The sequence below is a fragment of the Eulemur rufifrons genome, chromosome 7 (genome assembly GCF_041146395.1).
Source record: "Eulemur rufifrons isolate Redbay chromosome 7, OSU_ERuf_1, whole genome shotgun sequence".
Classification (NCBI taxonomy): Eukaryota; Metazoa; Chordata; class Mammalia; order Primates; family Lemuridae; genus Eulemur; species Eulemur rufifrons.
In genome coordinates this window covers 228,739,954-228,755,015 of record NC_090989.1, presented here as the reverse complement: position 1 = coordinate 228,755,015, position 15,062 = coordinate 228,739,954, and the positions used below count along the sequence as shown (strand labels likewise).

At 39.4% G+C, this 15,062-nt stretch overlaps 1 protein-coding gene across 3 annotated transcripts in view; it reads right to left on the bottom strand.

Moving 5' to 3' along the window:
- RIC1 (RIC1 homolog, RAB6A GEF complex partner 1) overlaps positions 1–14,445 on the bottom strand; it is a 115,293-nt gene extending 100,848 nt beyond the window's left edge. For 2 of the 3 annotated variants that reach the window (XM_069476462.1, XM_069476464.1), the window contains exon 1: positions 14,078–14,445. In XM_069476462.1, the coding sequence (XP_069332563.1) occupies positions 14,078–14,221 (144 nt within the window). In that variant the 5' untranslated portion in view covers positions 14,222–14,445. The remainder of the gene's footprint in view (positions 1–14,077) is intronic. The other variant, XM_069476463.1, reaches the window with a different exon arrangement.
- Positions 14,446–15,062: the final 617 nt, after the last annotated feature.

The window sequence follows — 15,062 nt, the reverse complement described above, 5'->3', positions numbered from 1 at the left end:
ACATAAACCAGTGGAACAGAACAGAGAGCCCCAAAAGAAATCCATGCACTAAGAGCCAACTGATTTTCAACAAAAGTGCCAAGAACACACATTGGGGAAAGGACAGTCTATTTAATAAATGGTGCTGGAAAAACTGCACATCCACATGCAAAAGAATGCAAATCAGACTCTTATCCCTCATCATGTACAAAATTCAATGCAAAACAGATTAAAGACTTAAATATAAGACCCAAAACTATGCAACTACTAGAAGAAAACAGAGGAAATGATTCATTACATTGGTACGGGCAAGCATATTTTTGGATGAGATCTCAAAAGCACAGTCGACAAAAGCAAAACTAGGGGAGGGGTTTCAAGATGGCTGACTAGAGTCACCTGGCTCTCACCTCCTCCACAAAGAACCAAAACAGGGAGTAGATGATCACATTTCAAGTAGAGTACCTAAAAGAGAACACTGGAATTCAACAAAGAAGTGACAGGTAGCACCTAAGGCAAGAAAGAAGAATGAAGCTCAGCTGGGATTGGCTTGGAGCCAGGATTGGCCTGGAGCCCAGAAAGACTCCCCAGTGCAGAAAAAGGGTAAATAAGAGATCCCCAGCAGTCCACATTCTCACTGCAGACTCCTGTAATCCTAGCCAGAAGAGAATGGACCCAGAGTTTAACACAAGGAGCTTCCTAAAGACTGCATGATGACACTGCTCCAGAGAGGGAGTACACGCTGGATCCCACATCTCTACCACCCTCCAAGACCTAAGTAGCTACAGAACAGCACCATTTTGAGAGTTCATATCCCTCCATACTACATTCTGTCCTGGGGCCCAACAGCAACTCCACATCCCTGGAACCCCACTGTCATCCCTCACGTTCACCCAGAGGGCTGCACTGACATGATGCCAGTTGAACCCAGCATAGCAGCAGGGTCCCCAGCACCTAAGCAACAAAGTTTCTTACACTCCAGGGAATGGACAGTGCAATGCACCAGGAAAGCTGTCCCTGGGACAAAGGGAGCTGAAGTGTGTCCTCCCCAGAGCCTGAATACTGCCAGCCTGGGGCTGCTGCGACCAACAGCAACCCCACCCCTACAAGCAACAGGGATGCAGCATACTTGCACACACCCTGAGGACAGGCTTTCCCAGCACAATGTTGATGTCACTGCCATGGCCACCACAGACCAAAGTAGGTGCTCTCCAGCCTCCTGTCTGAGGCTGCTGCCACTGACAGCAACCCCATCTCCTCCAACAGTAGGGCTACAGTGCACTTGCACATGCCCAAAAGACAGGCATCCTCTGCCCACTGCCACCACTGCTGCCATCACATGAGCACTCCTTTGGGGTCCTGGGATCACCAACCCCCTGCCCACCACTAGGGGGCTTGAAGACAGACCCTCCTGGCCTAGCACCACAAACCCACCCCTCCCCAGTACCCAAGAATATTGCCTAGAGGCATAGAGATGGCCCTGTCTTGTCTACCACCATGGGCACCTGTGCATTTCTCCTGAGGGCCTGAGGACAGGCCCACCCAGCCTGCCACTACCATTACAACTACTGCCAGCACTCACACCACACATGCTGTCCAGAGGTCCTTGAGGCTACCCACCGAGCCCACCCCTGCCACTGCCAGCACTGGAGCAAGCTGCCTGGGGTCCAAAGAATTTGCCTGCTTGGATCCACTAAAACCAGTGCCTGCATATGTCACCCTAGGGTGCAAGGACAGGCACACTCGGCCTGCCACTGCCACCACTGAGACCCATTTGGTATCCCAGTCCCCAGCAAAACCTCACCTTAGCCTTCACTAACAACCATACCCTAAACCATTGGGGAAATCACAGACAACACTGGCGCTAGCTGAAGAAATAATGCAGCGATTACACTACCGCACGTACCCAGAATCAAAACCAAAGGGCCCCACCTACCAACACCATAGAAACCCATTCAAGAAATGGTTTCCTTTACAAAATCTAACCAAATAATTGAAAGAAACAACCATTATACCAAATGCACAGGTATCAACCTAAGGACAGAGAAACATGAAAAAGTAAGAAAATACGACATGGCCAAAGGAATACAATAATTCTCTAGCAACAGACTCCAACAAAAATAAAACTTATGAAATGCCAGAAAAAGCATTCAAAATAATAATATTAAAGAAGCTCAGTGAGACAAAAAAAAGAACAAAGATAAACAATACAAAGAAATCAGAAAAACTACTTGGGATATGAATGAGAAATTCATAAAAAAAAGAACCAAACAGAAATCCTGGCACTGAAGAATTCATTGAGTAAAATAAAAAATACATCTGAGAGCTTCAACAATAAACAAGATCAAGCAAAAGAGAGAATGTCAGAAGTTTAAGAAAGGTGTTTTGAAATAACCCAGTCAGACAAAAAAAGAATAAATGAAAATGAACAAAGCCTTTGTGACATATGGGACACCATAAAGTGACCTAGTATTCAAATTATTGGTGTTTCAGAGGATGAAAAAAAAACCAAAGGGACAGAAAATCTATTTAACAAAATAACAGATGAAAAATTCCCAAAGTGAGCTAGAGATTTAGACATCCAGAAATAGGAAGCTCAGAGATTCCCCAAACAGATACAATTCAAAAAGTTCTTCCTGATACATTAAAGTCAAACTGTCAAAGTCAAAGAAAAAGAGCAAATTCTAAAAATAGCAAGAGGAAAGTGTCTAATCACTTATAAGGCAACCACCATCAGACTAATAGCGGATGTCTCTGCAGAAACCTTACAGGCCAGGAGAGAATAGGATGATATAGTCAAAGAGCTAAAAGAAAAAAAAAAAATACTGCCAGTCAAGTATATACAGCAAAGTTATCCCTTATAAATGAAGGAGAAAGAAAGTCTCTCCCAGACAAGAGACTCTTAGATCTGATAAATTCAGTAAAGTCGCAGGATACAAAACCAGTGTACAAAAACCAGTAGTATTTCTATACCTCAGTGATAAACTAGCTGAAAAAGAAATGAAGAAGGCAATTCCAGTTACATTAGATACAAAAAAAATAAATAAATACATAAAATACCCAGGATTAATTTAACCAAAGAGGTGAAAGACCTCTAAAAAGAAAATTACAAAACACAGATGAAAAGAAACTGAAGAGGACACAGATGGAAAGATATCCCACACTCATGGATCAGAGGAATTAATAGTTAAAATGACCATACTACCCAAAAAGATCTACAGATTCAATGCAATCCCTATCAAAATGCTTACGTCATTCGTCACAGAAATAAAAAAAAAAAAATCTTAAAGTTTACATGGTATAGGAAAAAAGGCTGACCAGCCACAAAAATCCTGAGGAAAAAGAACAAAGCTGGAGCCATCATCCTACCTGACTTCAAAATACATTAAAAGGCCATAGAAACCACAATAGCATGGTACTGGCATAAAAACAGACATGTAGACCAATGGAACAGAATAGAGAACCCAGAAATAAATTCACGTACTTACAGCCAACTTATTTTCAACAAAGTCGCCAAGAACATACATTAGGAAAGGACACCCTCTTCAATAAATGCTGCTAGGAAAATTGGTTATCCATATGTAGAAGAATGAAATGAAGAATGATATCTCTCACCATATAAAAAAATCAACTCAATGGTTTAAAAGATTTTATGGCAAAGCTCTCAAAAGCATAGGCAACAAAAACACAAATAGACACAAGACTATATTAAACTACAAAGGATCTGCTAAGCAAAGAAAACAATCAACAGACTAGAGAGACAACCTCTTGAATGGGAGAAAATATTTCCCCACAAACTATTCACCCAACAAGGGAGTAATATTCAGAATATTCAAAGAATTCAATAAACTCTACAGTAAAAGAAAATAGCAAGTAATCCCACTAAAAAGTGGGCAAAGGATATGAATAGACATTTTTTAAAAGGATAGTTACAAATGGACAACAGGAATACAAAAAAATGCTCACCATCACTAATCATCAGGGAAATGCAAATCAAAACCACAATGAGATATCAGTTTACCCCAGTTAGAATGGCAATTTAAAAAAAAAAAACAAAAAAAAATCAGGTTCAGCACAGTGGCTCACACCTGTAATCTCAGCATGTCAGGAGGTGAAGGCAGTAAGACCCCTTGAAACCAAGAATTTAAGACCAGTCTGGGCAACATAGCAACACCTTGTCTCTACAATTTTTTTTTTTTTTTTAATTAGCAGAGCATGCATCTGTACTTCTAGCTATTGGGGAGGCTGAGGCAGGAGGATTACTTGAGCCCAGATGTTTGAAATTGCAGTGAACTGCACTCCAGCCTGGGTGACAGAGCAAGACCCTGTCTCAAAAAGAATTTTTTTTTTAAATAACAGGTGTCAATGAGGATGCAGAAAAAGTAACACTTATACACTATTGGTGGGAATGTAAATTTGTACAGCCATTATTGAAAACAGTATGGACATTTCTCATAAAACTAAAAACAGAAGTACTACAGGATCTAGCAATCCCACTTTTGGGTATTTATCGAAAAGAAAGGAAATATGTATATCAAAGGGATACCTGCACCCCCATGTTTACTGTAGCACTAGTCACAACAGCAGGATAAAGAATCAATCTAAGTTATCCATCAATAAATAACCATCTTAAGTGATTCAGAAAAAGCATTTGACAAAATTCAACACCCTTTTCATTATTAAAGAAAAGTAAACAAACTATTAATAAGACAAAACTGCTTCAATGTAACAAAGACCATATATGAAAAACCTATAACCAACATTATACTCAATGGTGAAAGACTGAGAGCTTTTCCTCTAGGTTCAGAAATAAGGACGACCTCATCGCTTCTACTCGACACAGCAGCTAAAGTCCTAGCCAGAGTAGTTAGTAAGAAAAAGAAATAAAAGGCATCCAAATTGGAAATAAATATGTATAGCTGTTTGCAGAGAACATGACCTTATATGTACAAATACTCTAAAACATTTCACAAAACAAACTGCTGTAATGAATGAATTCAGGAAAACAGCAGGATACAAAATCAACACACAAAAATCAGCTGCATTTCTATACCCTAACAATTGAACAATCCTAAAAGGATATTTAAAAAACAATTCCATGCACAATGACACCAGAAAGAATAAAGCACTTAGGGCTAAACTAAGGAGACAAAAGACTTGTACAATGAAAATTGCAGAACATCTTGAATAAAATTAAAGATGAGACCAATATTTAAAAAGACATCTCTTATTCATGGATTGGAAGATTTAATGTTGTTAAGATGTCAATACTACCCAAAGCAATCTGCAGAATTATTGCAAGTCCTATCAAAATCCTAAAAGCATTTTTGGCAGAAAAACAGAAAAGTCTATCCTAAAATTTATATGGATTCCCAAGAGTCCTCAAATAGCCAAAACAATCTTGAAAAAGAACAAAGTTGGACATCTCACATTTCCTGATTTCAAAACTTACTACAAAGCTATAGCAATCAAAACATTGTGGTACCAGCATAAGGACAGACATACAGACCAAAAGAACAGAATGCAAAGTTCAGAAATAAACTCTTAAAACTTTTGTGCACCAAGGGCCACTACCAACATAATAAAAATGTAACCAACAGAATGGAAGGAAATACAATCATGCATCACTTAATAACAGGGGATAAGTTCGGACAAATGCATCACTAGGCAATTTTGTCATCATGTAAACATCACAGAGTGTACTTACACAAACCTAGCCTACTATACACCTTGGCTCTATGGTATAACCTTTTCCTCCTAGGCTACAAACCTATACAGCAGGTTATTACAGTGAATACTGTAAGCAATTGTACCACAATGGTAAGTCACAATGTCACTAGGTGACAGGAATTTTTTTAGCTCTATTATAATTTCATGTGACCACCATTGGAAACATCGTTATGTGGTGTTTGCAAATCACACATCTGATGAGGGACTGATATTCAGAATATGTAAACAACTTCTACAACTCAGCAACTATAACAACCCAATCAAAAAATAGGCAAAGAACTTACACATTCCTCCAAAGACGACATACAAATGACTTAAAGCACATGTAAAGATACTCATCATCAACTGTCGTTAGAGAAATGCAAATCAAAACCAGGAGTTACCACTTTGAATCCATTAAAATGGTTATCATCAAAACAACAGAAAACAGGTGCTGGCAAAAATGTGGTGAAATTGGGACACTTGTGTATCCTGTATGTAAAATGGTGTAGCCCTGTGGAAAACGGTATATGGAAATTCCTTTTTTTTAAAAAAAAGCAATTTCTCAAAAAATAAAAACCCATAAAATCACCAAAGGAAGCAGCAATTCTTCCTCTAGGTATGCACCCAAAAGAAGTAAAGCAGGGATTCAGATACGTGTATACCCATGTACACAGAAACATTATTTGCAATAGCCAAAAGGTAGTAGCAACACAGGTGTCCATAGACAGATGAATGGATAAAGAAAATGTGGTATATCATTCAGCCTCAAGAAGGAAGGAAATTCTGACACCTGCTACAGCATAAATAAACCTCGAAGACACATGCTAAGTGCAACAAGCCAACCATAAAAGGACAAATATTGTGATTCCACTTGTACGAAGTACTTAAAGTAGTCAGATTCATAAAGACAGAAAATAGAATGGTGGTTGCCAGGGGCTGAGGGGACAGGGAAATGGAGAATTATTTATTGGGTACAGAATTTCAGTCTGGGAACATGAAAAAGTCCTGGATAATGGATGGTGTTAATGGCTGCATGACAATGTGAATGTACTTAACACAGGAGAATTGCACACTTAAAAATGGCTAAAATGGTATATGTTATGTACATTTTACCACATTAAATAATGAAAATAAGATGGAAAATTTCCTGTATTTTATCAGAATTAAGCCTGTAAGCATACTGCAGTATGAAGCACATTGTAATCAAAAGAACAATCATTAGTAAAATAACTCAAAAAGTATAATTAAGAAATCAGAGTAATTGAAGGAGTAATGTGTAAACAAAAGAAGACATAAAATACATAGGAAGGAAAACAACAGATGTAAACCCAAACATATCAATTATCACATTAAATGTGAATGGACTAAACAATCCAATCAAAAGGCAGACATTATCACAATAGATTGGAAAAAAATAGCAAGAGCCAAGTACATGCTTTCTGTAAGAGCAAGACTTCAGATTCAAAGTCATAAATAGTTTGAAAATAAAAGGATGGAAAAAGATATGTCACAAGTAGTAACCATAAAAGAACTATAGCAGCTATATTAATACAAGACAAAATACACTTTAAGACAAGAAATATTACTAGAGAAAATGAGTGGTATTTCATGATAAAGGAGGAAATACTAAAGGAAGATACAACATATATGTCTACAATACTACAATGCAGTCCCAAAACACATTAAAACTAACAGAACTAAAAGAAACGGAGTTTTGAACAATAAAATTGGATATTCCAATATTCAACTCTGAACAATGGATGGAACAACTAGACTGAATATTAACAAGAAGACTTGAACAACCATGTCAACCAATTTGACCTAACAACATTTAGAGAACACTCCATGAACAATAGCAGAATACACCTTCTTAATAAGCACAGACATTGTCTAACACACAAACCATATGCGAACCCATAAAGCACATCTTAACCTTTAAAGAATAAAATCGTTCAAAGCATAATTGTCCAACCACAATGGAATTAAATTAGAAATCAGTAACAAAGAAATTTGGGAAATCCTCAAGTATTTGAAAATTAAACTACATATTTCTAAATAATCCATGATTCAAAAGAAAAATTACTAAATACATTTTTTAAATGGAATTGAATGAAAAGAAAATGGGAACATATCAAAAGTTATGGGATACTGTAACAGTACTTAGGGGAAGTTTTATAATGTAAGATGCTTATACTAAAAAAGAAAAAATGTTAACTCAGGAGTTTGAGGTTGCAGTGAGCTATAATAGGATAATGCCACTGCACTCTAACCAGGCAACAAAGTGAGACCCTGTCTCCAGAAAAAAAGAGAAAAGAAAGAAAAAGAAAAAGAGAAAGAAAAGTGTCTCAAATTAAGATACTAAGCTTCCAACCTTAAGAAACTAGGAAAAGAAGAGCAAATTAAACCCAAAGCAATCAGAAGAAAACAATCAAAGCAGAAACCACTAAGACTGAAAACAGAAAACTGATAAAACAATAGAATAAATGTTCAGTCATTCAAAAGATCTACAAAATTGATAAAAAATTTTAGCTAGGCTGACAAAGAGTTCCCTTTAGATTACATATGAAATTTTAGAAAAGATTTTTACATTTCTGAAAAAAACACAACTGGATTATGATAGGGACTATACTGACTCTACAGTCTTTGAGTAGTATTGACATCTTAACAATATTGTCTTTGAATCCATGAGCTGGGGATGTCTTTTCATTTATTTGTGTCTTTTTTTAACTTCTTCCAACAACATTTTGCAGTTTTCAGTGTACAAGTTTTTGGCCTGCTTGGTTAAGTTTAGTCTTAAATATTTTAGTCTTATTCTACTACTGTAAATGGAATTTTCTTAATTTCCTTTTAGGACTCTTTGTTAGCATACAAAAATACAAGTGATTTTTACATGTTAATTTTGTGTCCAGCAATTTTGCCAAATTTGTTAATTTGTTCTAACTACAAAAAAACTACTAGAATAAAAAAGTTACCAAGCATAGGACAGCAATATACAACAATCAATTTTATATCTACATACCAATAACAATCTGAACATGAAATTAAGAAAACTATTTTATTTACAACAGCATCATAAAAGATAAATAATTAGGAATACATTTAACAAAAAAGGCAAAAGACCCATACGCTGAAAACTACAAAATACTAAGAGAAATTTTTAAACGTCTGTAATAAATAAATGGAGAAACATTGCATCTTCATAGATTGGAGGATTCAATATTGTTAGGATGGCAATTCTCCTCCTGCTCATCTACAGAGTTAACTCAATCTCCTGGAAAGCCCAGCAGGAATTTTTATAAAAATTGACAATATGATCCTAAAATCTATATGGAAATGCAAAGGAACTAAAATAAGCAAAACAATTTTGAGAAACAAAAACAAAGTAGACCTTTCACCATCCAGTTTCAAAACTTACTAAAAAGCTACAAACTTTCAGCTATAAGAGGAAAAAGTTCTAGAGATCTAATGTGCAGCTTGGTGACCACAGTTAATAACAATGTATTGTATACTTGAAATTTGCTCCGAGAGTAGATCTTAAGTGTTCTCAGCACACATAACAAAAAAAAAGGTAACTATGTGAGGTGGTAGATAGATTAATTAGCTTGATTGTGGTTATCAATTCACAGCATATATGTGTATCAAAATATCACATTGTACACCTTAAATATATACAATTTATATTTGTCAATTTTACCTCAATAAAGCTAAGAGGAAAAAAATCAGTAGTTCATCAGAAAAATGAACACTTCTGGGTACGGTAGGTAAAGAATGACTCAGATAAAGAAAGATTTCAAGAGAAGCTAAACAATGGATAATATTCTGATAGGCAGAGATGGAGCAATAGAGCATTCCAAGACAGGAGTGTCTCTGATATCAAATTCATACCTCATATACCTAATTCTACAGCTTGGTTCTTTTGACATCTCGTTTTTTTCATTATCAGCACACAACAACAGGAACATAAGCTTTTGCTCAAGATTACTGAAAGACATACAATGTATTTCACATGCCCAGTAATTATTTGCCCATTTCAGCTTTTTATTAGCAACCTAGAAATAGTGATAACTCACAAGATTTTCATTTATCACATTAACACACTAACATTTTTGGACAGAATGTTTTTTACATAAAACATGCCTCTTGATCCCTTTTTTTTTTATTTTATTTTTTTTCATCTTATTGTTATGGGGGATACAGAATTGCAGGTTACATACGTTGCCCATGTACCGCCTTTCTCCCCAAGTCAGAGCTCCAGGCGTGTCTGTTCCCCAGGTAGTGTGCGTTGCACCCATCATGTAGGTATATATCCCTCCCTTCCCCACCCCCCCCTTCCCGAGTCAGCACCTTCAAGCGTTACCATTCCCCAAAGGGTGCGCAATGCACTCATTGTGTAGGCATACACCCATCCCCTCCCCCACCCCCTACCTCAGTCTGATATCCGATTGGTGTCGTTCCCAGATGTGTATTTAGGTGATGATCAGGGAAACCAATTTTCTGGTGAGTACATGTGATGCTTGTTTTTCCATTCTTGGGATACTTCACTTAATATAATGGGTTCCAACTCTCTCCAGGAGAACCATAGAGATGTCGTATCTTCATTATTTCTTATAGCTGAGTAATATTCCATGGTATACACATACCACAGCTTACTAATCCAATCATGTATTGATGGGCATTTGGGTTGTTTCCACATCTTTGCTATTGTGAATTGTGCTGCTATAAACATTCGGGTACATGTGTCTTTGTTAAAGAATGACCTTTTTTCCTTTGGGTATATGCCCAGTAATGGGATTGCTGGGTCAAATGGCAGGTCTACTTGAATCTGTTTAAGATACCTCCATAATGCTTTCCACAGGGGTTGCACTAGTTTGCAGTCCCACCAGCAGTGTATGAGTGTTCCTGTCTCTCCACATCCACGCCAACATGTGTTGTTTTGGGTTTTTTTGATATTGATCCCTTTTTATACGAATGACGATGCCTATTTAAGCTATCTTTCACCACTGGTGTTAAAAAGTATTTCTGAAGGCATTTAAATATTTGAAATCAGTGACCTGAAAATTGAGATATGACTATCTAATTTCGAATGACAACATTCTAAGATACCATTTTGACATTCGTATATCTAAACTTTCATATTCACAGTTAAACAGTATATTAAAGGAATAATTCTGGGCTCCCTGGTACAGTACAAAATGCAATTCATCTCATACTACACCCATGTCAATCATAAATCATAACCTGCTTTACATAGCAGCTTCATCCTCAAATCTGAAACTAGTCATTTTACAATACCATTGGCAGAAATACATCAACTGCCCCAATCTCATATATACATACTGAACTTTTTCTTAACACGTTTTTTGGGGCTAAAATAACGGATGATCCCCATAGTAGGCTCTTGAGTAATTTTTAGAACTTCTAAGTAGCATCAAAATTTAGAGAAAGCAAACTTACATCAACACATTACACTGAAAACAAAGCAATAAAACCCTCACACTTTAATGATGAAGTAGGCTGTTTTAAAATCTCCATCAAAAAGCTAAGTGACTATCTAACAGAAACTCTTTTGTTCAAAACAAGTTACAGCACTATACTGTATTTCTTAAATTTGGGGTAGGAAATAATTCTGAAGAGATATGACTCTGTAACACCTGGATTCCAAAGAGCTACTTAGGGTATGTAATAGTAGTTGGAAGAGATATACAAAAGTTCACTAGAAGACCTATAAAAATGTATATAAGTTAGTCATAGAGACTTTATTTTAATGTTTCCATAGTCCCATGGATGATCACCATTGTACACATACAATTTATACAACTCTTTTGGACATCAGAATAACCAGTTTAAAGTATTAAATGCATGTTTCTTCCACAAGGCTAGTTTTTTCTTTTTTTAAATGCATCACTCCTAAGGCAAGCTTAATTTACTAAGTGAGCCCTAACAAAATTTCAAGTAAGCAAATCTTGTTCTATCCTCTCATCTCTTTGAGCATGTCTCTCCCTGCCTCCAAACGCCCTCAAGCAGCTGTAGGACATCAACTCTGTAAAACCCTTTAGATCTTCAAAATTGACTTTATTCTATAAAATTACTTGCACCTACAACCTCTCCAAAATCAAAGCTTTCATCATCTCAGTGCAAGCATTTGAAACCAATTCACTACAAATTACGTGAGTATAACTAAGAGCCCCTTAATTTACCCAAAGGCGTTTTCACTTTTAAAAGAAGTTTAACTTAAATTTATTTTAACTTACATAGTTTCAGGAAGTTTAGAAATCAAAATGAAAACTTTCATATAGACTAAGAAAAGGCATATCCCAAAAAAAGACTAGGAGCTGAAATCTGGCACCTATTCCCCACTCGCCTAGTCATATAATCACAGGCCTTAGGATCATCTGGTTCTACAAATACATGATTTTTTTAAGTGACAAAGCTGATGCCCAGAGACCAACGTTAACCATTATGCAAACTCATTTAACCTACAGTACTACGCGGCCTCCCCTAAGGTATTCCTGAATTTCACTGTACTCCACACCTCTGAACTCATCGATTACCCTATAACCTAACTTTTGCACACTGGATCTTATTAGTAGTGGTCCCTGGACTCCTGTGAAAAAAAGAAACTGTGGGGGGGGGGGGGAGGTTGAAGGAAAAGTATACAAGTAGTTTAAAATTCTAGGACTACTTTGGATTTATATATGTAGTATCTAATTCCAAAACCAAACAATAAATATTCTTAAGAAAGTTCACAATGTCCTTAAGAAAGTTGAGGCACATTTTCATGTTCCTTTTAAGGGAGAATAAAGTGGCTTATAGGCTTCTGGTCTTTTCATACCTCATCTTAAGTTTATGTGTGCCTAAAATTAAGTTAGGTCTGCCTTTTTAGAGGTAAGAAAAGTTAAATTTTAGGCTTTACAAGCAATTTGTTACATTCAAGTGGAATTATGTACTAAATTCAGAAGACAATTTAAAATTCAAGTTCAAATTATTTTTTCTGCATGTACTTTAAAGTTAATAGTTACATAAACCTACACATATCAAAAATTATTCAACTGACACATATACTATGAATATCTCACTTAAGAACCAAATAATATACAGTATACATATTCAAAAATGCAATCAAGCACCAGACAGAATAGTCATATTACTGGTATTGCCATTTTATAACAGACTATTTTGTTCTGATATGTATTTGGAAATTAGATAAGCCAAAACTTAATGGCAAATAGTCTGATTTACAGCCCAATTATGATAGTCAGATAAAGGAGATACCAGAATGACCTAAATTCCATCACCAGTTTTACCAGGGTTGTCTGTGAGGACAGTCAAGGGCATCACAGGCACTCAAATGGTAACATACAGAGATTTGGGGATTTTAACCAATCTAACTAAAACCTATAGAGCTAAGAAAAGCAAGGTCACAACCTATCTCCACATAGTCAAATTAACTTTGAAAAGAGAAAAACTTCAAAGATTAGTATTGCTTTCTTGGCGGCGCAGATTTTTCTACTCTGAATTCTGCTGTTTTTATAGACAGACCTATAGCAGTATTTGCAGGGAGTAGGGCATATCCCATCCACCATTTATTTTTCAAGTTATTTCTCTTATCTACTGGGTAATTAGATACAAGAAAGAAAAGATAACCAGGACTCAAAGTAAAAACACAACTCAGTTCCACGCTCCTCCCAAGTCTTATTATTTCCAGGTGCTGTAACTTGCAGTAGCGCGGACAGATTTGAGTTCTACTTCCGCTCCTCCTTACCCCCCTACATTTTTCTGAAGAGTCCAGGAACAGCAGAGGAAAGGACTAGCTCAAAAGTGGAGGAGGGATGTTGGGGATGAGGCTGGGAATTAAAGAACCAGACCTTTCGTAAACAATAAAGAACTCTGGATGTAGTTTCTAGTAATAAGTTATTATAGGCCTGTAAAGTCGGCGCTGGATAAAGCCCAACAGGCTTTCCCTAATTCCAAAATAACGACCTTTAAAGCAAGGGAGGGTTGGGACACCACAGACGCCGGAATTCTAATTGTGGAAAGTTTAAACAAATTTGGTCCTCGGGGAATGGGGGAAGGGAGGGAAGGGCAAGTCTGGGCTCGGCAGAGGTAGCGCGCGGAGCGTGCACCCTGCGCAGCCGTCGGTCCAACGCGGGGAGGCGCAGGAATTTTCGGCAGCAGCGATTTCACCCACCCGGGATCCCCGGCTAGAGGACGTGCCCGGAGCCGGCGGGTATGTGCGGCCAAGTACGTGGAACGAAGACGCCGACTGGGAGGGCGAGCGGATCTGGCAAGAAGGGGAAAGAGGTCAGGGGCTCGGGGTGGAAGTTGGGGGCGGGACAGAACCGGGACGCCGGGGAGGGAGCGGCGAAAGGCGGCGGGCGGCTCTACTTACTCGACTGTACCAGATGCTGAGGCGGGCCGGGGCCAGCACCGCGAAGAAAGCTCTCTGCGGGTCGGACTGAACGTGGAAAGGCGCCTCGGCCGGGCTCCCCAGAGGGCATAGCAGCCTCTTGGGCCAGCCGCTCAGGAAATACATGGTCCGCGCGAAGCCACCGTCACCGAGACGCCCGGCGGCCCCTGGCCCCGTCCGTCACACTCAGCGGCCCCGGGCTGGTCGCCCGTCTCCCACACTGCCACCAGCCAAGTAGGCGGCGGTGGCGGCGGTAGCTCGGGGCATCTGCCCGCTGGCCTGGCCTGGCCGGGCCGGGCCGACGCGAGGTTACGCGACGAAAGCACCCCCGCGTTGACGGGGCCGAGTGTGGGGGAGGGACGGGGAGGGAGAGTCTGGACTGAGGGAGGGCGGGAGGAGCTCGGAGGCCCGCCCCGGCCCCGCCCCTTCCTCAACCGCGCGGGCGTCACCACGCCGCGCCGCGTGGGTCGGGACGAGGAGGGCTGGCGCGCGCGCTCTGGAGATTCCTTCCCTCCCTCTCACTGTTTTCTGAAACTCCGCCCTAATCTTCACACGGGCTCCGCGCTGCGTCGACACGCATGCGCTCTGGCCTTGCCCAGGCTCTGCACCTCCCACTTGAAATTTGTAGCATGTAGCTAGGGGGCTTTAGATGACAGTCTGAGACTCCGAGGCAAGTACGCTCAATTCTTTGCGGCCGCGAAGCCACTGAGCCCGCGGAACACACCCTTCACCTGGCCCGGCCAAATTTGACTTCCCTTCCGGATTGGTGGGGGCCTCCCGTGGGGGCGGGTCCGGCGCTGAAGCGCGTGGGGGTGGGTGGAGGGGAGCTCGAGTCACGTGACGCGCCCTGCTCGGATTCCCACTCCGGACTACCAGCCACGGCGTCTGTGCTGGGCTGTAGGGGCATTTGCCAAGTGCGCATCGTATGTGTTCCAGGGTGTGCAGGGAGCGCTGGTGGTGAATTTCC